The sequence below is a fragment of the Danio rerio genome, chromosome 3, assembly GCF_052040795.2.
Source record: "Danio rerio strain M-AB ecotype USA chromosome 3, GRCz13ab, whole genome shotgun sequence".
NCBI lineage: Eukaryota > Metazoa > Chordata > Actinopteri > Cypriniformes > Danionidae > Danio > Danio rerio.
Genome location: NC_141023.1, coordinates 9,784,280 through 9,811,246, shown reverse-complemented (window position 1 = coordinate 9,811,246; position 26,967 = coordinate 9,784,280). Strand labels below are relative to the sequence as shown.

Genomic DNA, 26,967 nt, shown 5'->3' with positions numbered 1-26,967 from the left:
GAGAGCGAGGAACACTGCCAACAGCTCCAGGCGATATGCCAATGCAACTGGGTACCTTTCCACAGGTCCACAGCCGCATGCCCGCAACGCACAGCCCCCCAGCCCGTGTTGGAAGCGTCTGCTGAAACGACAACAAGACTGGACGCCTGTTCTAGAGACACCCAGGCCTGTAGGAACGAGGGGTCGCTCCAAGGGCTGAGGGCGCGGCGACACAGCGCAGTAACAGAGACTCGGTGTGCGCGCGCGTGCCATGCGCGTCTGGGGACTCGATTGTGATCAGCCAGTGCTGAAGTGGTCTCATATAGAATAATCCGAGCGGCATGAAGCGGCTGCGGATGCCATATGCCCCAGGAGCCTCTGAAATAGTTTCAGTGGGACCACTATTTTACTGTCGAGCTCTCTCAGACAGTACAGCATCAGCTGAGCGCGCTCTCCGGAGAGGCGAGCTGCCATGGTAACCGAGTCCAGCTCCAGCCCGATAGAAGAGATCCTCTGCACGGGGGTGAGTTTGCTCTTTTCTCGGTTGACCTGAAACCCCCACAGGTGGAAGTGCCAGAGCACTTTGTCTCTGTGCATAATCAATTGCTCCGAGAGAGGGCAAAAATCAGCCAGTCGTAAAGAAATCGAGTATGCAGATACCCGCGAGCCGAAGGGGCGCTAAGGCACCCTCCGCGGGCTTGGTGAGGACCCGCGAAGACAGAGAGAGCCCGAAGGGGAGGGCTTTGTATTGCCAAGCTTGACCTTCAAACGCAAACCGCAGAAACTGACGGTGGCGAGAAAGAGTGGAGACATGGAAATACGCGTCCATCAGGTCTAATGCTGCAGACCAACCCAGAAGACGAACGCACCGGAGGATGCGCTTCTGCGTGAGCATTCTGAACGGCAGCTTGTGCAGGCAGCGGTTCAAAACACGCAGATCTAGTATTGGCCGTGACCCACCACTCTTTTTGGGCACGATGAAGTGTGGGCTGTAAAACCCGCTCTCCATCTCGGCTGGAGGGAGCAGCTCGATTGCATCCTTCGCCAGGAGGACAGCAATCTCCTCTCGCAAGACAGGGGCGGACAGGGGGCTGACCCTGGTAAATACACACCCGAGACTTGGGGGGCCGTTTCGCGAACTGAATCGCATAGCCGAGTCTGATTGTGCGTATGAGCCACCGCGAAGAGCTGGCCCGCGCTAACCAGGCAGGCAGAGTTCCCGCTAATGGACTCATCGCTACAATCGCTGACGTACCAGCAGTGGGGCAGCGTGGAGTGGGTGTGCTGATCCGGGAAGCGCGCGGGTCCCACGGAAAAGCTGGAGGTGAGATATTTGATCTCACTCCGCACCCGAGCTCCGGAGGGGAGGCTCGAGGGGTGGGAGAAAGGAGACCGTCCTCCCAGCGCTCGTGAGCCACTGGCGAAACTCACCGAATCTGCAAGCTAGAAAGCATAGCGTCCCAGACTGGCAGATTTCGGGCTGTCACATCCGGGGAAGTGAAAAGTGCCCTTTCATAATGTTTTCATGGCAGTAAAAAGTGCCGTTGGAAATGGGGCCCTGCCCTCCAGCGGGGAAAGAGCAAGTTCCCTCTTTTCCAGATGGCCTGTCCCAGGGACGCTTCGCGGTCCGTTGCCAGACTTAGTGGCGTTCTGGGCAGGGGGGCTGCCTGCTTCCGAGGTGCCCGACGCGCTCGCTTCGCCAGAGGTGGTGCGGGGGCGGAGCAGCTCTCGTAGGCGGGCGCCTTCGGCGAGGAGCAGGTATGAATGGCACGGCGGGCGGAGCGGGCTACGGACCGCCGATAAGACATCACCCATCAACTGCTCTCTCACCGCCTTGAATACCTAGGTGAATTCACAGACGGTGTCGCCGAACATGGCTTGGGATATGGGGAAAGTCAAGAAAGCGGACTTTGTCGACTTCGCGCATATCAGCCAGGGGTGGCGCTCCTGGATCACTAATGTGGACATCATGAAATTGGAGGTCAATCAAGTCCCACATGAAATTATCTATGTTGACGAGGCTGGCTTTAACTTGGCGAAAAGGTGTTGCTGTAGGAGAAACATAATAGGCCAAAGGGCCATCGTTACCAGGCCGGGCCAGAGAAGAAGTCGGGCAAATGCAGAAGATCAGGCAGAATAGAAAATTATTTAGTTTTTTATTATAATTGTGATGCTTTTTCTGTTTGTATATCTTGCAGTGATTTTCTTTTGCAAATAAAGTCTGTTGCAGCAATTCTGTGTCTGTATTTTTTTACATCAACTGTAAATTTTATAAAGCAATTTTTTTCTTTATTTTTGGATTGAACTTTTGCAGTAAAAAAAAGAAAATGCATTTACTAAACCCAACAAAATGAAAAATGTAGAGAGTCTTAAAATATAAGGGCAAATCTGACACATAAACTAATGCAGTTTTTTGTAAATTTAACTGATGATAGTGTTTTTATTGTCAGTGTTTTCTGATTGACTGAATGTGTCAGTTGAAGGAGAACATGTGTTTGTGTTTTGAACAATAATGTCATTTTGAAACATGTTTGTAGTGTTTTGTTAGACATGGTGTAGTGTGTAGTGTGTTTGTTTTTTATTGTATTTTGAAAAGTAATTTAGAGGTTTAGTTTACAATGTGTGATTTTGAGCATGAAATTATCTGTTTTGTCAATTGTGTGTTTTAAGTGTGTTGGTGCGTTAAGAGTTTAGCAAACTTGTTAAATGTATTGAAAAAACTGTCATAGCCATTGTAAAAAACTGTAAAGCTTTTTTCTGTTAAACTAACCCTGCAGTTGTTTGTTAATTTTTTACTGACAAAGCAGAGGATAGTCAAATTTTTACTGGTCTGTAAGGTTCTTTTGATAGAGTGAAACTAACCAAATTGAGGTTGGGCTGAAAAGGTTCAGTCTGAAATCAAGTCTGATCTGATGTTGAGCTTGAAGTTTTAAAATGGATTCCAGTAGATTCAACGTCGATCAGAGTCGTGGTCACCGAATTGTTAAGGATTTGTGACGTCAGCTGCATGACTTCAAGTTGCTGTTGTGCTGAAAAGATTCTGTCTAGAGTGAAGTCTGATATTTGTAGAGCTTGAAGATTTAAACTGGATTCAAGTGGATTCAGGGAGTCATGGCACCAAAACTGATTTGAAGTGAAGAAGAGATATAGACCAGGATACTTTCGGGTATATTCAAAGCAAAATTCTTTAATAAGAACCTGCCATTGCTGGTTGTTTTGCTGTCAAACAATCATCTTCAAGAAGTCTACAATAGTTGCCCCATTTACAGTTTTTTACAATGGCTATGACACTTTTTTTCAATACATTTAACAAGTTTGCTAAACTCTTAACGCAGCAACACACCTAAAATACACAATTGACAAAACAGTTAATTTCATGCTCAAAATCACACATTATAAACTAAACCTCTAAACTACTTTTCAAAATACTATAATAAACGAACACACTACACCATGTCTAACAAAACACTACAATCATGTTTCAAAATGAAATTATTGTTCAAAACACAAACACATGTTCTCTTCCAACATAAACATTCAGTCAATCAGAACACACTGACAATAAAAACACTATCATCAGCTAAAATTACAGAAACTCCATTAGTTTATGTGTCAGCTCTGCCCTTACATTTGAAGTCTCGTTACAGTTTTGTTTCGTTGGGTTAAGTAAATGCATGCATTTTCTTTCTTTTACTGCAAAAATTCTATAGAACGAAGAAAAAAAATTGCTTCATAAAATTTACAGTTTATGGAAAAAAAAAATACAGACACAGAATTGCTGCAGTACAGACTTTTTTTGCAGAAGGACATCACTGCAAACAGAAAAAGCACCACAATTATAATAAAATAACAAAGTAATCTTCTATTCTTGCCACATGTTCTCATCCACATTATACTTGATATCTTCTGTGGCCCTGCACGGTAACTGTGGCCCTTTGGCCTATTATGTTTTTTCTATGGCGACATCCCCAGCTTTGTCAACATTGAAAATTTCATGTGGTACTTGATTGGCCTCTAACTTCATGACTCTCTGAAAGTAATTAGACACAGTGTATGAAAATGCTGTACTGTATGTTCTAATGAACTCCAGGTTTAAAGAGTAGTTTACTGCAAAACACTTTGTATAGTACAGTAATGACTGTATTGCATAATCTTACATGGACGTATTGGTGACAGAGTTCTTTGATGTTCCTTTCAAAAACCTCAAGAGTCCTCTATTAGAACATATGATCATGTGATTGGTAAAACCAAAACAAGACATGAGTGTGCTTTCTAGATGGGAATCAGCTGTCATATATATATATATATATATATATATATATATATATATATATATATATATATATATATATATATATATATATATACACTCTCAGAAAAAAAGGTACAGTGAAGGTACAATTTTGTTCCTAGAGGGAACAAAATATATAATTGTACCTTTAAAGGTCCCATATTGGTCCTTAGGGTACAATTTTGTACTCAAATGGGCTATAAAGGTACAAATGTCCAGATTTAGGTTTGAAAGGTACATTTTTGTACCTTTTATAGCACATTTGGATACAAAATTGTACCGTAAAGGACCAATTTGGAACCTTTAAAGGTACAATTATATATTTTGTTTCCCTATAGGAACAAAATTGTACCCTCAGCTCATGATAAGATCAAGACACTATATAACACTAATTTAAATGCATTAATGCTAAACATTAATACTAAAATACATAATTTATAAATATAATAAATAAATAAATTGATTGAATTAAATATTTTAATAATTAAAATTTTCTCATGTATTTAAATTAAAAAAATTCTCAAAATCGTTAATAATTTAATTTATAATTGAATGTAATTTTAATCATTAAAAACGTAAATACTGGTCTTTGCTTACTGTTTAAGTCCCTGTAGTATATATGGGATGTAGAATAAGAACCATGCAGAGTGACAGCATCTTCATACAGGTGGTGATGTTGCTGTCTCTTTAAGAATTTGGCTTGTTGAGAAGTTATAGTAGTGTTTGTTACTGAGGCGGTCGGTAGAGTATGCTGGCTGTTTACACAGAACTTCACATGCTTTTCAAAGAAAAGTCTATTTTGGAGTCCACACTTATCAGGTAAGAATGTATTAAAGATATATTTTCAGTCTCATTTTTACATGTGAAGCCGTGTTCTGTTGATTTTTGTCTGACTCTCGGGTCTCGGCTTTCCCCCGCTTTAAGTGCTCCGGACTGGCTGGTGAAACGTTACGTTGGCCTGCAGGATGGAGTTTGCTAAGATGTCTGCAGCTTATTAAAGAAGTTAATACAATATGATATCGAAGTCACCGAGGGACATAACGTTATAGAAGGTGAGTATTATATGCTGTTAGTTTTCTCGATGTAAAAGCTCCCTTTATCGCCTACGTTACGTATTCGCGCCTTATATCTTACGTAACTGCTTTATTAATAAGTGTTGCCACGGCGGAATATAATCGCAACCCAGATAGCAAAATACACTCGGTCCAGTTGCGGCTAGATTCTCGCCTGCCCGAGTCCGTCTGCTGTATCGTTACTCGGGCCAGATGCGGCGGCAGAAGCGAGCCGACGCTGCCGTAACCGTGCACCGGAATCGGGCCGTGAGTAATGTGCGGTGTGGCCCGGAGCTGGCGCGACTAAAGTCTTCATATACCTTGATATAAAACCTTTTGTTATTAATACTGGAATTTGTAATTATCGATAATGTTTTATATTTTGAGGCCATTTTCTAGCCACGGTTGACCGAGGAAATGTAATTTTAGACGGTTATATACACCGCCATTTTGTGAAGAAAAATCACAATTTTGTCACCGGCAAAGCGACTGATTATGTAAACGTGGCTAGTTACAAACGTGGCGTGTGTATGCTTGTACATATCTTTGTTTCAGTGTCTAAGTTATATTAATGTTGAGGAGTGTCCACAAACTCTCATGTCCAGAATTGTTGGTGCGTTACTATCGTTTAACGTTATACTTATGTTAATGTAGAATTATTATTAACATACCACGTTGTATAAATCGACGTTTTAAGTTATACTTTGTTCTTTAATGTAATAATTTGTCTTATTTGTTCTGAAACTGGTAACTTACCTTAAGCTATTTTACCTATTTTATTAATATCTCAAAATAAATAAATAGTTATTGCTTTATCTTATTGCTTTCCAGAAGTTTATGAAGTTTCCAATTGTCTTTCAGGACAAGATTGAACAACATAATGTAGGCTAACAGCATCAGACCAATGAAGGCATGTCATATGAAAGCATGGCTCAGTTACAAGATGTAAGTATGTCTCATTATCTATACCATGGTTTTAATGGCTTACATACTGTTTTAAATTTGTAGGTTTTTAGTTACAAACAACAATAAATGTACACCCACGTGTTTAAAATTATTTTCTAGGTATTCATCGAAAGATGAGAGATCAACTGAAGAATGCTATGGATCTGACTCTTAAGGTACTCTTTCTAAACTTTCTCCACTTCATTAATATTATTAAATTCTAGCTTTAGATGGATTCCTTCATATTTGTTTGTATGCCACATCTTATGTTCCAGGAATTGATTTTACAGCAGCACTTCTCATGTTGCCAGCCTTGTTAAGCGAGACACTTCAAAATTTCGTTGTGCTCCGGTGCGTATGTTGTTTTCTGTTTAGTATATGCTGTGATAAATGCATTTTATAATGCTTGATATTCTTTATATTAGGATGACGCAGTGGGTAATGCTGTCACCTTACAGCAAGAAGGTCGCTGGTTCGAGCCTCGGCTGGGTCAGTTGGCATTTGTGTGAGGAGTTTGCATATTCTTCCAGTGTTCGTGAGGGTTTCCTCCAAGTGCTCCGGTTTCCCCACAAGTCCAAAGACATGCGCTATAGCTGAATTTGGTAAGCTTATTTGTCTGAGTGTGTCTGGATGTTTCATAATACTGGGTTGCAGCTGGAAGGGCATCTGCTGCATAAAACATGCTGGATAAGTTGGTGGTTCATTCCACTGTGGCGACCCCAGATTAATAAAGGGACTAAGCCGAAAAGAAATTGAATGAATGAATGAAATTTATATTAGTCTTTTAATCTGTGATACTTTTTTTTTTTAAATCGGTGAATATTAATTATTTTACTTTCTATGCATGTTGATTTTCTCTTCATCAGTGATAGAGTGACTGATATTAATGTAATTATTGCTTTGTCATTTACACTGAACCATCTTCACCACATCCAACAGTTCAAGTACAGGAGGAGGCCACCGACTGGACAACTGTGTTAACAAGACGAGTCACGGCAGTCTTGAGAGTTGATGGGATTGCGATTGGCCGGGCTAATGATGTGGACGAATATACATTTTTGACATATCCATCTTATTAGAAGAACACCTTGATGTTTCTGCAGTGGAATGTTTTGAATGAACGGTGGACGGTGACAAGCCTCGATCTACTCCAGTTACCAGAGTGATCAACCTTGTTTTTTGTTTCTCTACATGCTCTTGGGATAATCACAATCAAGTTAATCCAGCACACTGCTATCATTCATGCATAAAGCACATTTTTAAATAACTTGTGGTCCTAATGACTATCAAAGAACATTTTCCAGTTATGAGTGCTTTACATGTCATGTTTATCAAAAGCATAAACACATATTGTGTTACAACAAATTACAACTCCACTTGAGGATGATGAGGAGTAATCTACTGATGTTGAGGAAGAGGCTACTGATGTATTTGGTTTTCTGCACTGTTGAAGCAATTTATAGAGAAACATTGCCTTCATTCTGAAAAACAGAGAAAATTTTGATGACAAATTATTTATTATGACCGAGTATTCTGACTCAAGACAAATACTTTGGACTTTATAAAGTGCAGTACTTGATGTAGCCTGTGTAATGTGTTTATAAATCTTAAACAGTATTCTTGTGGTCTTTGTATTAAGTGTAGATTATTTAGTTTTTATTTGTTATCTAAATTGTTCTTTTTACTGTTTTACATGTCTGCTTTATACTTGCTGTGCAATTTTATTTCTTGACACATTCAGTTGTGAGTTGTAATGAAATATTTCTACATTAATAAATAAAAATGGACATCTGCGAACTGAAATGTTTTATTTATTTATTTGTGCATGCAGTCACCAATGGATCAAAATGCCTGGGTCAGTACCCTGAAAATGCTATATAATATAAAAAGGTACATTTTTGTACCTTCGGTGGGGGTACAAAATTGTCCCTTAAAGGGTACAAATGTAGAAGGTACAATTTTGTACCTTTAAATAGAGGTACAAATTTGTACCCTTAAGGGTACCACCCCAGTGACGGGCCATTTGTACCCTAAAAGGTACAATTTTGTACCTTTTTTTCTGAGAGTGTATATATATATATATATATATATATATATATATATATATATATTTTTTTTTTTTTTTATATATATATATATATATATTATATATATATATATATATATATTTTTTTTTTTATATATATATTATATATATATATATATATATATATATATATATATATATATATATATATATATGAGAGACTCATATTGCAGTTATATATTTTTTTTCTTTTTTTTCAGTTACCAATGAGAAACAGCATATTGCTGTTATATAAATAAATAAAGAAATAAATATATATATATATATATATATATATATATATATATATATATATATATATATATATATATATATATATATATATATATTTAGTCATTTATATAACCGCAATATGCTGTTTCTCATTGGTAATTGAATAAAATACAGGGAATATATTTGTGTTTCAATTCACAATTAGAACAGCTGTTCACTTTGACCTTATCCTATATAATTTCTGTTTAGAACATGGTGTTATCTGTTCTGACATACTGTGTTAAAGCATTTGTAAATTTGACTGTGAAATTACATTGTTTTGGTTTTGGTTGAGTTTGTGTGTAAAAGAAGTTAAAGCATTTTAAATTTGTGGATGCATTTTGTGTCAAAACAACAAGAAATGTGTTAATTGTATAGCCCACGAAGACAGATGTTGTGCTAACTGTGTTAAGAGTTTAGGAAACTTGTTAAATGTATTGATAAAAGTGTCATAGCAAATGTAAAAAACTGTAATATATATATATATATATATACGTATATATATATATATAGTTGAAGTTAGAATTATTAGCCCCCCTGTTTATTTTTTTCCTCGTTTTCTGTTTAACTGAGAAGATTTTTCAGCACATTTCTAAACATAATAGTTTTAATAACTCGTTTCTAATCACTGATTTATTTTATCTTTGTCATGATGACAGTAAATAATATTTTACTAGATATTTTCAAGACACTTCTATACAGCTTAAAGTCACATTTAAAGGCTTAACTAGGTTAATTAGGTTAACTAGGCAGGTTAGGGTAATTAGGCAAGTTATTGTATAACGATGGTTTGTTTTGTAGACTATTGAAAAAAATATATAGCTTTAAGGGGCTAATAATTTTGACCATAAAATGGTGTTTAAAAAATTAAAAACTGCTTTTATTCTAGCCGCAATAAAACAAATAAGACTTTCTCCAGACGAAAAAATATTATCAGACATACTGTGAAAATGTCTTTGCTCTGTTAAACATCATTCAGAACATAAAATCCTCTGAGCAGCTCTTCGACTGTTCTGGTGGTTGGCAGAAGGGAAGTGCCATATCAAAACAGAGGTTGGCCCACTGGACAGTGTTGTGAAAAAAAGATTCTGGTCTGCAAAATATTTTCTAAGTTTCTAAGTCAAAGTTTTTAAAAAATAACAAAGTCTGAGATCTCCAAAATCTTTAGGCAAAGCAGTTTATTGTTACAGCATCAGTAACAACAGAGATAGGCCGTTCGAGTGTCTAATGAGTATAGGCTAGCACACAGTTTAAATACATTTCTTTGTCTTAACTCTCCACCCAAATTGACTCATTACACACCTCCCTTAGCTTCTCCACTAAGAGGATCTCAAATCACTCAGGTGCCCACCACAAATAGAATCTCAGAGTTTTAAGGGGCCCTACCCATGTCCAGTTATGGTCTTTCCTTCCTATTTCAAATGTGATGATTCAGCCAAAAAACAATGCTCAGCAATATATCTTGTTCACTGTACACTGAGCTGTCAACTGTAAGTTCAGCTGAAGTTCACGTGCAGTTTCAGGTCATCATATTTTTTGGCAGTCATTACAGCTGAGCGGGGGTGCATGTGCAGGTGTGCTTTATCATGAGTTGCAGAACAGAACGTAGGTGCCCTTACGCCCTATTCACACGGGGCGTCAGCGTCAACGCTTCCCATTCACTTTGAATATGTAACATCATGCGTTGCCGAACTGCATTGTGGATCCGTCGGCACCGCTTTAGAAGCGTTCCTCGCGGCAGAAGTTGGGACCAGCTCAACTTTTCAAGCGCAGACGGAAGCGTCAGCCAATCAGATCGCTGTATGCAAATACACCAGCTCAGACAGTGGCCTATTGCTGACTGAATTTCATTGGCTGATGCTTCTATGACGATCGTTTCAGCTCCAACTTCAGACACGCCCTCTGTCAAGCGTTGACGCTGAAGCCCCGTGTGAATGGGGCGTTATGGCCTTGCTTTCATTAATCTACTGCCATTGTGACATTTCATCCTGCTCTCCTAATTTCTCTACTCATTCCTGACTGCATTTGCACAAGGTGACTTTTTTATTTATCAAAGCACACATAAATGATAATAATGTCACAGGTATGGGTAATAATACAATAGATGATAATAATAATAATAATAATAATAATAATAATAATAATAATAATAATAATAATAAAATCACTCAAATAAGCATATAAATGAGAGTAATAAATTCATCAGAAATTCATCAAGACACAATAAATTGCCCATCAAATAGTTGATGCCATTGCCAGGGCCAGACGGAATCTGCAGACGTTTTTTGCTATTTCTGTGGAGAATTTTGCAAAAAATCTGCGGATTTCTGCGGAATTATTTTGGGAGTATCATATCTAAAACCTTAATATATTAAATAAAAAATTATATTTTTAACTTTTATTTAATGTTTAAAACGCAAATCCAATTAGATCCACTTTATTTGGTAAACAAAGCAAGTCTCTCATATAATAGATCTACTTAAAGACAGAAAATATTACTGTACAAACCGCATTGTACATAAATCAGATGAACATTTTCATATTAGTCAATAACATTACTGTAATTAATTTAAAAACTGAATAAAAATAAATTTACACACATTTACACAAGTAAATAAACAGAATTAAATATGGGTTAAAAATCTGCGCAAAATCTGTGGAATTCTGCGGGCGCAGATTCTGTGTGGCCCTAGCCATTGCCCTCGCTTAGCAATGCTAGGACGAGCCACGTCTCTCGGGAGTGAGAGCACACTCGACAAGAAGGCGAACCCTGGAGAGTTCCTTCGAGAAGTGGCGCGTTCCAAACACATTTTCCCAATGTGTCGTCTCGACACAATGTTGAAGTTATCAAATTTGAAGAAGAGGGTTCTGGTTACTTGCATAACAAATGTTCACCAAAGGAGGGAATGGAGATGTTGTGTCTCCCTCTCACAACAGCTGGGTCTCCAGCTGTTAGCTGAGTGTTCGACTTATTTAGCAATTAAAACCCTGGCTTGCTGTTCTTCAGATGTGGGCTATATTCTCAGCTTATTATATTGGCTGTGAGGAGCTGTGCTCAGCAAATTCATACACATTCATTAGCCTGTTTTATCACTCTTCAGAGTGATTGTTTATCAAATCACTTTTATCACTTTTATTGTCACATCATCAGCAGCACGTGTGCTGTAATGAGTGAAAAACTTATTTGGTGATTTCCCCCAGTGTGTCGCCTCGACGCATTATCTTCATTTCCACCTTTGGGGACTGTTGTAACCAGGACATTCTTCACTCTCAGCCCAAAATGATAAATCACCCAATATTTACAGGAATGTAGGTGAAAAGCTTTTGTTTGTTATGGACTAATCCCTCAAACAAATCTTATAACGACACAATTTTGATGCAGGGACACTAAATGGTCTTCAGTTTTTTTAAGATGGTTTCATGATTGGCTGCTCAATACAAATGCTTTTCTTTTTTTATAGTGCTGTTTCTCATACCTGTTTTTCTAGATTAGCAGTTCCACAGTAAACAACATATGCTCTGGAGCTGGGAAATATTTTTATAAATTTTTTGCATTATTATTATTATTTTATTTTTAAACCTATTATTTATATATATATATATATATATATATATATATATATATATATATATATATATATATATATATATATATATATATATATACACACACACACACACACACACACAAAGTGTTATTTTAATAAACACATGGTTAATGTTAATGTTTATGAGGGTAAGTCTTTTGATATATAGGTTTTTTGTATAATTATTTTGTAGACAAATATGAATTCTATTGGAGCACCTCTTTCAAGCTAAATGTATCATCATAATTTTTTAATATGGATTTTCTGAAACAGATAAAAGAAAACATAATGCCTTCAAGCAATAACAAGGAGTGGACCTGAATAAATGTTTGTTAGCTTTGTTATGGTGGTCTCTGTTAGTATGTTTTCTATAATGCTTTATGAAACATTTTAAATCAAGCATTATTAAATTCATCTCTCTTCCTGTTTTGGGGGTAAACATGTTTCAGGCTTCACTGTTCGTGGTCCTTCTGCTCCTCTGTCTGCTCCTCTGGGATCTTCAGTGGTTTTGCCCTGTTATGTTGATGAAGCTTTACCAGTGGAGGATCTGGAGGTGGAATGGAGAAGAGCAGACTCAGAGACTCTGATTCATCTGTATCAAGATGGTGAGAGTCGAGCAGAGGTCCAGCAGCAGGATTATCATGATAGAGCTCATTTCTTTACTGAGGAGATTCAACATGGAAACTTCTCCCTCCGTCTGGACAATCTGACAGCTCAAGATGAAGGAGAATACAGGTGTAGAGTTCACAGTCAGCAGGATTCTGGACAAACTGTGGCTCAGATAAAAGATGTTGGTGAGTCAACTACAACTTAAAAATGATTTAAAATAAATCTATGATTTAAATATAATGCTTTGGTATTTACATAATTCGTTCTTTCAGAGCGTTTGCTGGTGTCAGGCTCAGATAAGTCCATCTCTGCATACGTTGGTGGGGACTTGACTCTAAACTGCTTTGTAAACTCTCACATCACTCCTGAACACTTTGAAGTTTCATGGATAAGAACTGGAGAGATTCTGGTTCTGCTTTTTCAAAACAATGAGACTATATTAGAGGCGGCACATGAAAAATATCGAGGCAGAGTTGAGTTCTTCACTGCTGAAATCCCCAAAGGAAACTTCTCTCTCAGACTGAAGAGTGTCAGAATTGAGGATAAAGGAGTTTACATGTGTCAAGTGTTTGCTGGAGATTTATCAGCCAATGCCACTGTAGAGCTGGAGAGACTGGGTAAGTTGATTGAAAAAATAATATTTGAATACTTTTAATTTGTGTAGTGATTTTCTATTGTACTGTATTGGTAAATTAAACATTTTCAGTATTATTATAAAGGATCCTAAAAAGTTAAAGTACGAAAATGATACAAAAGCTGTCACCAAATACCAAACTGTACTACCTGATATCTCTGTTTGTCAGGTTTCTCTGCTGTACACATAATGATGATGATTCTCTGTATTTGTGCATCTGGATCTGCACTTCTGCTCTGCTTCATTATCTACTTCAGGTCACCTACTAAAGGTATAACAGGAAAATATTCTCATTAGCTATATGATGCTTTTTCAACCTAAAGATATACCTTTTATAGTATTTGAATGGAAATGTATGGTAGTCGACAACCAAACTCAGAAACTCAGTTGAGAGTATGCATGAGTAGATTTATTATAGAAAAAATGTAGATAATATAAATGAGCATCTCTTCAGGGTGACCACGGGCCCAAATAACAAACAAAAGAATCTATAAAGTAAATGCATTAAACTACCGATTACTTTTTAAAGAAAAATACAAAAAGCTTACCTTTCTCCCTAAACATAAACATAGTCAAAAGTAATCAAATAAATAAGCAGGCCACCCCTACACGCTCAAACTCTCAAAATAGGTTAATGTTAACAAAGGTACAAAATTGGTTGTTGGCCGAAGGGGTAAGGGAAATCCAGGAGGTCCACTCCCAACAGCGGTCGCAACGCAAATGAGTTCCCAAACTCTGCCGGAAGCTTCCTTATATACAGGCCTCCGAGACCAGCAGCCAATCAGAACAAGGGATCACGCCAGTATGGGAGCCTATAAGGCAACAGAAAAAAACAACAAGGCGGGACAAAGAAAAAGACGCAATAATAAATAAATAAATAAACTTTAATCGTAACAATATGTTTCTAGGGTGTGGTTACAGAGTTCTCAAAAAGTTACTTTAGACCGATGTGCTATCTAAGTCAAACCAGCTCACCCTTATGTCTCTGTGACATTGCAATGTTAGGATAATGATCAGGCACATTAAAAATGGCAGTCTATGGGATCCATTTACTTCAATGGGCCATCCCTTCCTCATTCTAAGTTAATCTGACAACTTGGGACAGCTCTCGCACCACAGGAGCAGAGTTAACAAAAGTCACACATACTTTAAGTAGAAGTACAGATAATCATGTTTAAAATTACTCTGATAAAAATCATACTGACTACACATTTGTACTTAAGTAAAAGTATGGCCTCAAACATGTAAGTAAACATTAGATAACATTAAGTAAAAAGTATACTTCACTATCTGCTTAAGTTTTACGCCAATAACTAAACCTCACATCATATTGATGCATTTATGCAAAATAACTTACAATTTCTAATTTCGATGTAAAAAAAAACATTTTTGCTAATTTTTGCTAATTTGCAGCAGAAAAATAATCGTCGACCTGCAACATTGCCAAACAACATTTGTCAGAAAGTCACCCTGTGCATCATTATCTTGTCTTGACAAACTCGGCATTCAGCAAGTAGTTTTTTTGCTTTTAAATCAGGGGTGTCCAAACTACGGCCTGCGGGCCATCTGCGGCCCGCAATCAGTTTTGTGGCGGCAGGGCCGGCCCGTGGCATAGGCAGTATAGGCAAATGCTAAGGGCGCTGTACATCCAAGGGGGCGCCAGAAATGAGCACGGTTAAGTTGGTTTTGTTCTTGATATTCTTGACACATTCAGTGATATACAACAATAACTTAAAAACCTCTTACCCTAAAAAAATATAAAGTGTGTTTTCTACAAAAAGACAAAGCTGCTTATGTTTCACAGCTGTCTTTTTTTTTTTCCGCTCAACATTATGACCACTGCTCTGTTTAGCCGGGAGAGCTCGCGCGGAGTTGAGCTCTCAATAAGGAACCGTCGGAAAAGTGCTTATTTTTTTCGTTTTTTAGTTGTTGTTTTTTTTGCTCTGTCCTGCGTGTTTTATTTTAAACACAACTAATTTTCTCTTAAATGAGCACCAACAGTTACTAAAGTAGTCGAATGCTTCATTCATTCATTCATTTATGTAGATCTGTGCTTTCTTACATTAACATCTCTGTTATCAAACAAAACACAATGAGAGATTCATCTGCTGCTCTTCACTAAATTATAGTTAAATTAAAAGTTAAATAGATTTTATAGCTTTGTTTAATTTATGTATAAGCTATTGTTGTTAATAGGTTAAACCTTTTATTTTATTGCCAATATTTTCTATTGTTTGCTATGTTTTCTATCATTTGAAGCTATTTGTTGTCCCATATTTTTTACATCCCAGCGTTGACAGATATGGCATAACATTGCTAATCAATAAATAGCTATAGTGCTATCTGTTAGTTTTAACGTCAGCTAATGTTATGGAAGTGCATAGATGTTTTGGAAAATAATAATAGTAATTTAACTGCCCCCATCATTCCTTCCTCAAGCAAATGTGTAAATATTAGATCTATTCAGCAATAATGTTAATTGCATAGTCATATTTATCTGACGTTTTCCCAGCTTGTAGTAGTCAATCAAAAAACTATTTAGTTTCTTATGACTATACACTAGCAGTGGAATTTACTGCGAATTTACTGCGTAATTAAATAAATAACCACCGGGTGTCGCTATTACATGCCTTCCATTAGGCAGCAGTTCCTGTTATGAAGTAAAACGAACCGAACAAACTGAAAGAAACATAGTTGATAATCACGTTTTTGCGAGCCATGGCACAACCAAGAAAAAGGAAAATCAACAGTGAGTGCAGGAAATTTCCGTCATGTTGGGGCAAAGAATATTTATTCACAGAGGTCAGTGGAATATGTGTCTGTTTTATTTGCCAGGAATCAGTTGCAGTAATGAAGAAATATAATATTAAAAGACATTATAAAAAAAAAAAAAAAAACATCAGGCCTTCAGCTCTTACACTGGTGCCGAAAAAGATCAAAAAGTAAAACATTTAGCAGCTGCTCTATCAGCTCAACAATAGCAGTTTTTCCGTGCTAATAAAGTGCAAGAAAATTCTATGCTGGCTAGTCATCAGCAGGGCCAGACGGAATCTGCAGACGTTTTTTGCTATTTCTGTGGAGGATTTTGGTAAAAATCTGCAGATTTCTGCAGAATTATTTTAGGAGTATCATAACTAAAACTAAATAACTATCATAACTAAAGAATATGAAATAAAAAAATAATATCTTTTTAACTTTTATTTAAATTTTACATTTTGTTTAAAATCCAATTAGATTCACTTTATTTGGTAAATAAAGCAAGTTTGTCATATAATATTTCTAGTAAAAACAGAAAATATGACTGTACACACTGCATTGTACATAAATCAGATTAATATTTTCACATTAGTCAATAATAGTACTAAAATTAATAAAAAAAAAACTGAATAAATTTAGATTTATACACATGTACTTAAGTAAATAAACAGAATTAATGATAGGCAAAAAATCTGCTGAAATCTGCACACGCAGATTCTGTGTGGGCCTAATTATGTGGTAGCTTAGCTAATATATATATATATATATATATATATATATATATATATATATATATATATATATATATATATATATATATATATATATATATATGTGCGCGTGTTTGTGTGATGTATGTAAAATTTGACCCGGGACAACGTTTTTTTTTTTTTGTATCTGGCCCTCGGCCCAAAAAGTTTGGACAACCCTGTTTTAGATCAAGAACAACAGCTGCCATTCATGTTCATACGATCTAAATATATTCTGTTGGCCTATATCTTTACAAATAATAATGTCTTCAATGTAATAATAATAATAATGTCTTCAATGTAATACTTAATTTTGTCCAAAACACATTTACATTTTTTTTTTTTGCTATAATAAATACTTGAGATATTTTACATTTGTTTTCTGGCATTAGGCTAAACCTGCTTCATTATCTTCAAAGCTCTCATGAATATCGTGTTTTTAGTGTTTGTCATAATTCAGGGGTACATGTCTTACCATATTCTGTGGTAGGGTCTCTGCAATCATGGTGTTAACTCAGAATTGCAGTGCTTAATATTTGTTTCTGAGTATTGTGGATATTTTATTTCATGTACATAGTCAGCAGTGCTGTTAATACATTTATCATACAAAAGACTGAAATTTGAACAAGAATGTGCCTCATTTCATTTGATCTGTTCTGACTAAAATCCATCTTATTACCTGGTGTAAACAGGACAGCATCAGTCATGTTTACAACACTGTAGCCTGCATACAGTGTGATCAGCATAGGATGAAAAAGCCAGACGTTTGATTGAAAATAGATCGACTTAATCAAAAAGGGTCAAAATTCAAATTGCACAATGACAAGAAATAATATTGATCACACATTAAAACGAAATAGATCCACCTGGTTTAAAAATGTTAGTAGAAAGTACAGATATTTGTGTAAAAATGTAATGAGTAAAAATAAAAGGTTGGATGCTTGGCAACAGACAGCAGAATAAGGTCAATAGTCAAAGAATTATAAAATATAAAACCTGTTACTTTTCTCACTAAAAAGGCAAAACTGTACATATTTTGCACCTTTAGAAATGCAATGTCTTCTGCTTTTTTATTTTTTTATTTTTAGGTTTCTTTATCCAACAACCTTATAATCTTTCATTTTATGTGGGATCTTCAGTGGTTTTGCCCTGCCATGTTGACAAACATATATTTAAGAAAATACAGAAGGTGGAATGGAGAAGAAAAAACACCAAGACTCTGGTTCATCTGTATCAAGATGGTGAGAGTCAAGCAAAGACACATAATGAAGACTATCATGATAGAGCTCATTTCTTTACTGAGGAGATTCAACATGGAAACTTCTCCCTCCGTCTGGACAATCTGACAGCTCAAGATGCTGGAAAATACACATGTACAGTTTATAGTAACTGGTATACAGTGACCAGGACAGCAGAGATAAAACTGGCACCAAGTAAGTAAATCAGGATTGCAGTGACAGCTGGTGTTTAAAAGCGTGAGAAAGCGCAGATGATCCTTTATTGCATAGTATTTGTAAATGCATAATGTTTTTTTTATATATCTCCTGAGTCCTCCTTCCAAAGCAGTGTATTGAAATGACAAATATTGTCAAGTCAAATTTATTTATTTGCTTCTTGCAACAGAAATCATCTCATAAGACATGCATACTAACTGGCTCACTCGCCAGTGGTTCTCAAACTTTTTTCACCAATAACCAAAAAATTGTCTCTCCAAGTACCACCATAATGACCAGTGTTAAAATACAGTAGCCTAATTAAGAAGCTACAGCTCTGCAAAGTTTAAAACGTGGCAGATTAATTCCTATAATTAAGAATATTTAATAATACTGTTAGCCACTTTAAACATAATAAATAGTTTTAACATTAATACTGCACTGTGCATACAGGACATTTAATTTAAAATATGCTTTTAAAAGTTAATAAAAAATGGCACTGTTCTTAAAAAGTAAAAAGAAAGCTGCTTTACTTAAATGTAAAGCATTAACATATAATAGTATCCTATTCATTAAAACCTGGAAATGTTCCTTGGACCTCATAAATATAGGCTACATGTCATCATATTCATATATATGAACATTTGAAATATATGTGGCATGTACATAGCTATGACATATATTGCTTTACATACAAATGCTAACACAACAACACTGGTCTGCAAAAGCCACTGTAGCGTTTATCTGCTTTGCAAGTGCCACGGGCTTCTTCCTCTGGCTCTGTGCCAAGCAGATTAATTTTGAACATCCGATAACGTTATGCACTAGACATTCTAAGCACACCAGCGATCGTACGCTCCAGGAAACAGACACTGCTGATCACATTGGTGTTATCGTACTCGTCAAATGGGATAAAAGTGTGTTCATTTTATTCTTTTATTATTCAGCGATTACGCATACCACAGTTTAAGAACCACTGCTCTGGGCTATATAATTATTTTAGGGTTAAAGCTGTAAATAATGATTACTGTGCACAGGGGCGCCCCCAAGGGGTGGCGGTAAACTCTGGCCACCCCAATATGATTTTGCTGTTGATATTATTAACTTAAATGTACTTGTACTTGTGTAAATTCCCAATGTTTCTATAAATAAATAACATGCAGCAACTAAATTTTTGTCGGTGCTACTGACGTAGCTGATTCACTGCCTCTCTCTTTCCTAGTGGCGGATTTGGGCAATATGTCAAATGCCAGGGCGGCATCTCAAGTATCTTAACAAAAAACATCCCCTAGTAAAAGCATTGGGATACCAGTTACTTTATGCAAGTGTGTTAACTTAGAGTGGCAATCCCAGAATAAAGACATTAGGGGCCGTTCACAGTTGGCATCTTTTGCACGCGTTCTCTATGTGCAACCGAAACAACGCTGGTAAAAGCAAACTGATGCATGCGAGCAGAAAACCATTCCCACGCGCCTTACGTACTCGTGTGTGAATCCCGGTTGTTTACATGCACGCTAAAAAAAAAATGCACCGCTCATGCGCCTTAAAACCGGAGTAAGCCTTTTGTGAAGAGGTGTCAGCATGCAGTGACGTTTGAAAGTCGACAAAACTAAAGTTTATATAATACAATGATGATGATACTTTCACTAAGCATGGCTATAAAGCAGAAAGGATGGATAAAGAGTCAGGGAGCCAAGACTTCATAACAAAAATTCTCTGCCATAATTCCGGTCTAAGACCACAGATAATTCTATAAAACATATATTTTTGTATTCTATAGAATTGTCATAACTAATATTCATGCAAAAGGTTTCCTAAGTGTACTTAGCATGTCACTCAGTTACTCTCAGTTACTCACTTAGTAACTCTGTTACATTGTTTTCCAGTAACATTAAGGATTGATTTCTGTTATTTATTTAGAATAATAATTGTAAAATAATCTTAATATTAGTTGTATTTATTTAGATTAAATATAAATTAATTTTTATATTTATTGAAAAATAAATGTAACTATTTAAGGAGGGTTGGGTATATGGGGTGGTTCGCCCAAGGTGTCATGTAAACTAGAACCACCACTGCCCTCCCTGATCGTCGTTGACAGCACGCACACACACACCTTCAATAGACAGTAGTGGCTATGTAATATTTACCTTAAGGTTCATCAATAGAAGAAGCTGCATTAATAAAGTGGCTCAAAAAGGAATATGGATAAATCATATTATTAGGGTCTGTATAGTGAGTGTGTTTTTGTATATAATGCCTTTTGTTCAGTTTGTTCATTTGTTTGTTTTATTAATTAACTCATTAATTTATTTTAGATTTCACTCATTTATTTTAGACATGGATTTAGACATATTTTATTAAAATGGAATATTATGAGCAGTTTATGTCAGTTTCATTTGGGAGTTTGGTACTGTCTGTCAGAGCGGGAGATAGGTAACACATGTGCCAAGGTGCGTCCATGCTGATCAGTAATAGTGATGTGGTTTCTGAAGCCTTCAAGAATGGAAAGGATAAGAGAGTGGTAATAGGAGAAAGTCAATTCTCAAACCAGTATCTTTACAATGTCAGGGTTGTGGTTAGGAAGGAGATGAAGACTCACATGCAGAATCAAAATGGGTCTTTATAAAATAAAATAAAAATAAAGACAACAACATTACTCACAGGGGGAAACATTAGCAAACAAAAATTGACTAAGAGAGCAAAACCAAGAAAGAAACAGGTGAACAGGATAAACGATTAATAGGATAACAGTTGGGAGTAACTAGGCAAAAGACAGGAGAGCACATGGCACTAAAAGACAAAAACAAAAGACCTGTACTCACATAAAGCAAGACGGGAACATGCAGATACAATAAGAACATTCATTAATGTGTTTACATTAAAAAAAAAAAAAAAACACAAGAGCAAAGGTACTACGCCAAAACTAGACACAAGCACACAATAAGTGAAAATACCTACTGTGAGCTCACATATGTCATGGATGCCCAGATCCCAGTGCTAAATCAAAACCAATTAGACCATTTCGCTGAGACTGAACAGCATACACAGTTAAACCACATAAACACAATGACAAGAGAGCGCGAGTCTGTTGAAGGTTTATACGAAGAGTTTTTAGCAGAGTAGTACAAATCTTCAGCACTGTGCTTTTGTAAAGATGCGTCGGGAGATTGAGGATCCATTTGCAGCTTTATTAAACCACAATAGGATGATCTGACAGGCAGGGTTAAATTCCAACAAACAAGGATGGCGAAGGAGAAACTTAACTCAAAGTCCGTGGGCAGGCGATCGGTTGAGACTGGCAGCATACAGCAGATAAAGTGTTTCATTAAACTGAGGGTCACAGAATGCAGGCGGCATCAATAATCATAGAAACAGGGAAACAGTCCGGGGTCAAAATACAGAGTCAGATCAGAAATAGAGAAACGCTCAGAATTGTATGCGGGGCAAAAACAAGACTTTGCAATGAGTAGTAGCGAAGAAGGAGTATAAATAGTCATTAGGATGGCTTTCAGCTGGCAGGGTAATCAAACGGAAGGAATGCTGGGAGATGTAGTGAAACTGGATAAGTGGTCCAGTGATGATGACCTCTGGTGAGGATTGGGGGGAACCACAGAGGTCAGAGATGTTACAGAGCCCTCCCCCAAGAACCAAGAAAGGTGATGGATGTTTAGTGGAACTCACATTTTTCCGGTTTGGCATATAGCTGATGTTTAATAAGACATTGGACCTCTCACCTGACGTGTTTGACATGTGACTCCAGGAAATTCGAATAGACCAGGATATCGTCCATATAAACTATGACCCATCTTCCAAGCATGTCACGGAAAACATCATTGATGATTGCTTGAAATACGGAGGGACTGTTGGCTAATCCAAAGGGTATTACCCTGTTGGCTGGTTTTGCTGAACGCTTCGAGGAGGTCAGAGTATTCATCAGGGAAAATGTGGCTGTCAGAAAGGGTTAAATCAACTGATGCTGCTTGAATTTTATGTGGTTTAGGTAGGTTGATGCAAGTTTTGAAACATGTATCTGACCACTGAATGACTTGAGTATTTGACCAGGAAATTGTTGGTTCATGTTTCTGGAGCCATGGGAGTCAGAGGATAATGGGATTATCAGGGGTTTGAATGGCAAACAGATGAATTTTTTCTGTGTGTAAGGCTCCAGTGGAAAAGGTTATTTCCTCAGTTATGGCTTGAACATGACCATTACCTAATGGTCTGCCGTCTAGCGCCGCCACTATCAACACAGATACACAAGGCATGAGGGGAATGTTATGTTTTTTAGCAAATGCCAGGTCAATGAAGTTACCAGCTGAACCTGAATCAACAAATGCTGATGTATTAATGACTTGGTTAGTAGATATTTGCACAGGCAAGCAAACTTTTTTAGGAACTGGAAATAAGTGCTTACCATTGAAATGGGCGGAGCTTGAGGTCTAACCGGACAATTAAACTTCAAATGACCATTTTCTCCACAATACAGGCATAAATTGTTATGAGGTCTGCGTTGTCGTTCAGCTGGAGTGAGACGAGTATGGCCAATTTGCATAGCTTCAGGCTCTGATGTTTCTGAAGTCTGGTATAGAGATACATTCTCCTTAAAGTGTGATTTACATGAGCGCATGAGATTGTTGAGCTGTATGGTGAGATTAATAAGCTCCTCCAGTGTTTTGCTCTCATCTCGACAGGCGAGCTCAGTTTGTAAAATGCAGTTTGAGAGGTGCATCGGACCATTTTGACCGGGCTGCTAAGGTGCGAAATTTAATGGAAAAATGGGCAGCCATAGATTTTCCTTGACGTAATTTTAGAATTTGATGACCCGCTTCCTTTCCTGCTTCAGGAATATCAAACACTTCTTTGAGTCGGTCCGTGAATCTTTTATAACTGGGAAATACTGAACGATTTACATCCCAGACAGCTTTAGCCCATTCTAAGTCTTTTCCTGTGGGTAGTGAGCAGACAAAGGCGATTTGACTGTTTTCCGTGGGGTATAGTGAAAGCTGCTGGGCGATAAACAGAGAGCATTGGAGAAGGAAGCCTTTACATTTTTCCGGAGTGCTGTCGAACTTCTCTGGGTAAGCTAGACGCGGGCTTGCCATAAAAGGATTTCCTGGTGTTGACGTTGGTAGTGGGGCAGAGACTGGAGCAATAGGATTTATATTGGGTACTTGTATGTTTTGAATGGCTTTTACCAATTCCTCTGTGAGCGAGTTGAGCTGGGCCAGCTGTTGTTGATGCGTTGCTAATATGTTACCTTGTGAAGATACCTCCGATGAAAGTTGATAAACAGCTGCTGGATCAATGTTTGGCAAAGTCTTCTGTAAAGATGCGGCGGAAGATTGAGGATCCATTTGCAGCTTTATTAAATCACAATAGGATGATCGTACAGGCAGGGTCAGTCCATGGGCAGGCGATCGGTTGAGACAGGCAGCATACAGCAGAGAAAGTGTTTCATTAAACTGAGGGTCACAGAAGGCAGGCGGCATCAAGAATCATAGATACAGAGTCAGATCAGAAATAGAGAAACGCTCAGAATTGTATGCAGGGCAAAAACAAGACTTCGCAATTAGTAGTAGTGGAGAAGGAGTATAAATAGTCATTGGGATGGCTTTCAGCTGGCAGGGTAATTAAACGGAAGGAATACTGGGAAATGTAGTGAAACTGGTTAAGTGGTCCAGTGATGATGACCTCTGGTGAGGATCGGGGGGAACCACAGAGGTCAGAGATGTTACAGCTTTCATCTCAACATTACACTGGACAATATATATATATATATATATATATATATATATATATATATATATATATATATATATATATATATATATATATATATATATATATATATATATATTAGGGATGTGCGGAGCAGCCGGTATTTGTATCTGTATTTGTATTTGTTGAGGGGGGAAAAATATTTGTATTTGTATTCGAGTAAAATTCAAAATGGCACAAAAATATATCTTTTTTCTATTACACTTCTAATTTACGTTATAGTGAAAGTATTGTTTAATTATACCCATTATATAAATTATAGATATGCAATATTGGTTGTTGTTTTTGAACATGTGACAAGAAATGTCATTGAAAAGAAAATAACATAGAAGCCATTATCTCATCCATGGTTAAACCAACAACTAATAAAATACCATTGTGAATATTATGAACCCCACCACCACCGTTCTTGTTGAAGGACACTAAATAGACAGAATAAAAACAAATAATACTTCAAAAAACTGTTCTTCTTCTGAAAGAACTTCTTTCCAATGGACAGAATTCCAAAAACGAATATTAACTAAATAAATCTAAATAAAACCCTGCCTGTGAGGTCTGGCAGAACAAAAGTATTCTATATAATAATAAAAGATACAGCCCTGCTATTATCATCTGCCAGCCACAAAAAAAGACACAAAGTTTGTTTGTTTGTTTGGGTTTTTTTATGTTTGAAACTGACTTGCTGGGGCAGAATGTGGCTGTGTTGATGGTTTGGTGCTTGTGGAGGATTTAGCAGAGCATAGCTGTGCTGATTGAGGGGATTGATGCTTGTGGGGGGTTCAAAGACAGTATCAGGAGAGGATGCTTTTAGTGATAATACATTACATAGAAGGTTGCGCGGTGGCACAGTGAGTAGCACTGTCACCTCACAGCAAGAAGGTTGCTGGTTCGAGCCCCGACTGGGTTCTCCCCATGTTGGCGTGGGTTTCCTCCGGGTGCTTCGGTTTCCCCCACAGTCCAAACACATGCAATACAGGTGAATTGGGAAAGCTAAATTGTCCCTATTGTATGTGTGTGAAAGAGAGTGTATGGATGTTTCCCAGTGCTGGGTAGCAGCTGGAAGGGCAGCCACTGCGTAAAACATATGCTGGATAAATTGGTGGTTCATTCCACTGTGGCAACCCCAGATTGATAAAGGGACATGGCCGAAAAGAAATGAATAAATGATTATGGATAGAAGATGTTGACAGATGTTTACTATCTCTGCCTCTGCTGATTTCACTTTTGTAAACATTATACAGTATCAGTTTGTTTTATCTGCAGCACCACTGACTGTAAAATTCTTCCACAAAGAACATGTTTTTTTTTTTTTTTTTGACTGGTGGAGGACCAAGAAATTTCTCACTCTTTTTCTGGGTGCCCAAATGTATTTGAGGAGTTTCAAGTTAATAAAAAGTGACGGGAAGCTATGCTAAGGTTAACTAGCCTATAGCATATATCTTGCTGTCTGCAAAAGACAGTAATGTAGACGTACCATATAACTCCCATAAGTGCATACTATTCGACACAACTGCAAAAGCATCGTTTTAACCTTTATAAAAGAACGTTAACGTTACTCTGTCAACAGTCTATTGTCTAAATTGCCGCGCTAACAGAGCTAACGTTGCGTAAACAGAGCACCCGGTTGCAAACTTAAAAAATGCAGCGTAATGGAATATCCCGATCAAACTTCGCTACAAGTTTATAAACTGCATCTGGAACCCAATTAAGGTGCAAAAATCTATTTAACAAAAATAGTGATGCAGTGAAGTATTTTTTTCGCTCAGCCGAGCCTTCTCTGTTGCTGTGGAGAAGCTTGTGCCAGACACATTTTACCTCCGCCCCGCCCTCCGACTTCTGACTGAGCGCGTCTCTCTCTCTCTCTCTCTCTCTCTCTCTCTCACTCACTCACTCACGCGGGCATGCACTGTGGTCTCATGAGGAAACGCTGCTTTTTGATAGTGTTTTTCTTGCTCCCGAATACAAATAATTTTTCAAGTATTTGTTCGAAATAAATATTCGTAAAAACACGATATTCGTGCCTTTCCGAATACCGTATTCGGGTTCGGCTCGACCCTTAATATATATGTTTGTTTGTTTGTTTGTTTATTTATTTATTGTGAACAGTACTTTTCATTACAATAGAAACAGTTTGTCTTTTTTCTTTATAGGGTTCCTAGTGAAAGGTTCCTTTAATCTTCAGACAGTTCCTCTGGGAGGTTCAGTGGTTTTGCCCTGTCAGGTTGACAAACACTTGTTGCAGAAAAGCCTGAAAGTGGAATGGAGAAGAGCAGACTCAGAGACTCTGCTTCATCTGTATCAAGATGGTAAGAGTCGACCAAAAAAACAGCACAGAGATTATCGACACAGAGCTCATTTCATTGAGGAGGAGATTAAAGATGGAAACTTCTCCCTTCGTCTGGAAAAACTGAGAGCTGAAGATGAAGGACGATACACATGTAGAGCTTTCATTCAGCAGGATTGTGTGCATTCAGCAGAGACAGAAGTGGTGATTCCATGTAAGTGAAAACAGACAAACCTATTGTTTCAGATCTGGTCTATATCATTATCTTCATTTACTTGAGGCCTTTAAAAGCTTTTTTAGATAGTCATTTATGGGTCTGTGGCTGCAAATGTACAAGTATTTAAGAGGTGTTTCATACAAAGCATTAAACAAGCAGAAATATAAAAAAGGCCTTTGACAGAAATTACCTCAAAAAGCTAAATGGCAACAGGCACACCATAATTATGCTCATCCATTTGAACTGTCATTATATCAGACAACTAAGTAATTCTATTGCAAGAGAGTAGCATAAGAATAAAATACAAACAA

The 26,967-nt window shown here is 37.2% G+C and overlaps 1 protein-coding gene and 2 long non-coding RNA genes across 9 annotated transcripts in view; 2 read left to right on the top strand and 1 right to left on the bottom strand.

Annotated features, from left to right (window-relative positions):
* LOC141381140 (uncharacterized) overlaps window positions 1–26,967 on the bottom strand; it is a 686,936-nt gene that overhangs the window by 436,377 nt on the left and 223,592 nt on the right. The gene's annotated exons all lie outside the window — the stretch shown is intronic.
* Window positions 1–26,967, top strand: part of LOC563995 (uncharacterized) — a 74,788-nt gene that overhangs the window by 14,481 nt on the left and 33,340 nt on the right. For all 7 annotated transcript variants that reach the window (XR_015480390.1, XR_015480389.1, XR_015480388.1 and 4 more), the window contains 5 exons: window positions 12,642–12,986; window positions 13,074–13,418; window positions 13,605–13,706; window positions 18,030–18,374; window positions 26,306–26,653. Coding sequence is in view for 4 of the 7 variants with exons in the window: in XM_087243911.1 (XP_087100037.1) it covers window positions 12,642–12,986; window positions 13,074–13,418; window positions 13,605–13,706; window positions 18,030–18,374; window positions 26,306–26,653 (1,485 nt within the window). In the remaining 3 variants the exon portion in view is untranslated. The remainder of the gene's footprint in view (window positions 1–12,641; window positions 12,987–13,073; window positions 13,419–13,604; window positions 13,707–18,029; window positions 18,375–26,305; window positions 26,654–26,967) is intronic.
* On the top strand, window positions 4,984–8,064 carry LOC137490463 (uncharacterized). Its single transcript, XR_015480442.1, has 7 exons — window positions 4,984–5,089; window positions 5,195–5,322; window positions 6,184–6,267; window positions 6,388–6,443; window positions 6,543–6,618; window positions 6,693–6,869; window positions 7,207–8,064. It is a non-coding gene; the product is annotated as an uncharacterized LOC137490463 (long non-coding RNA).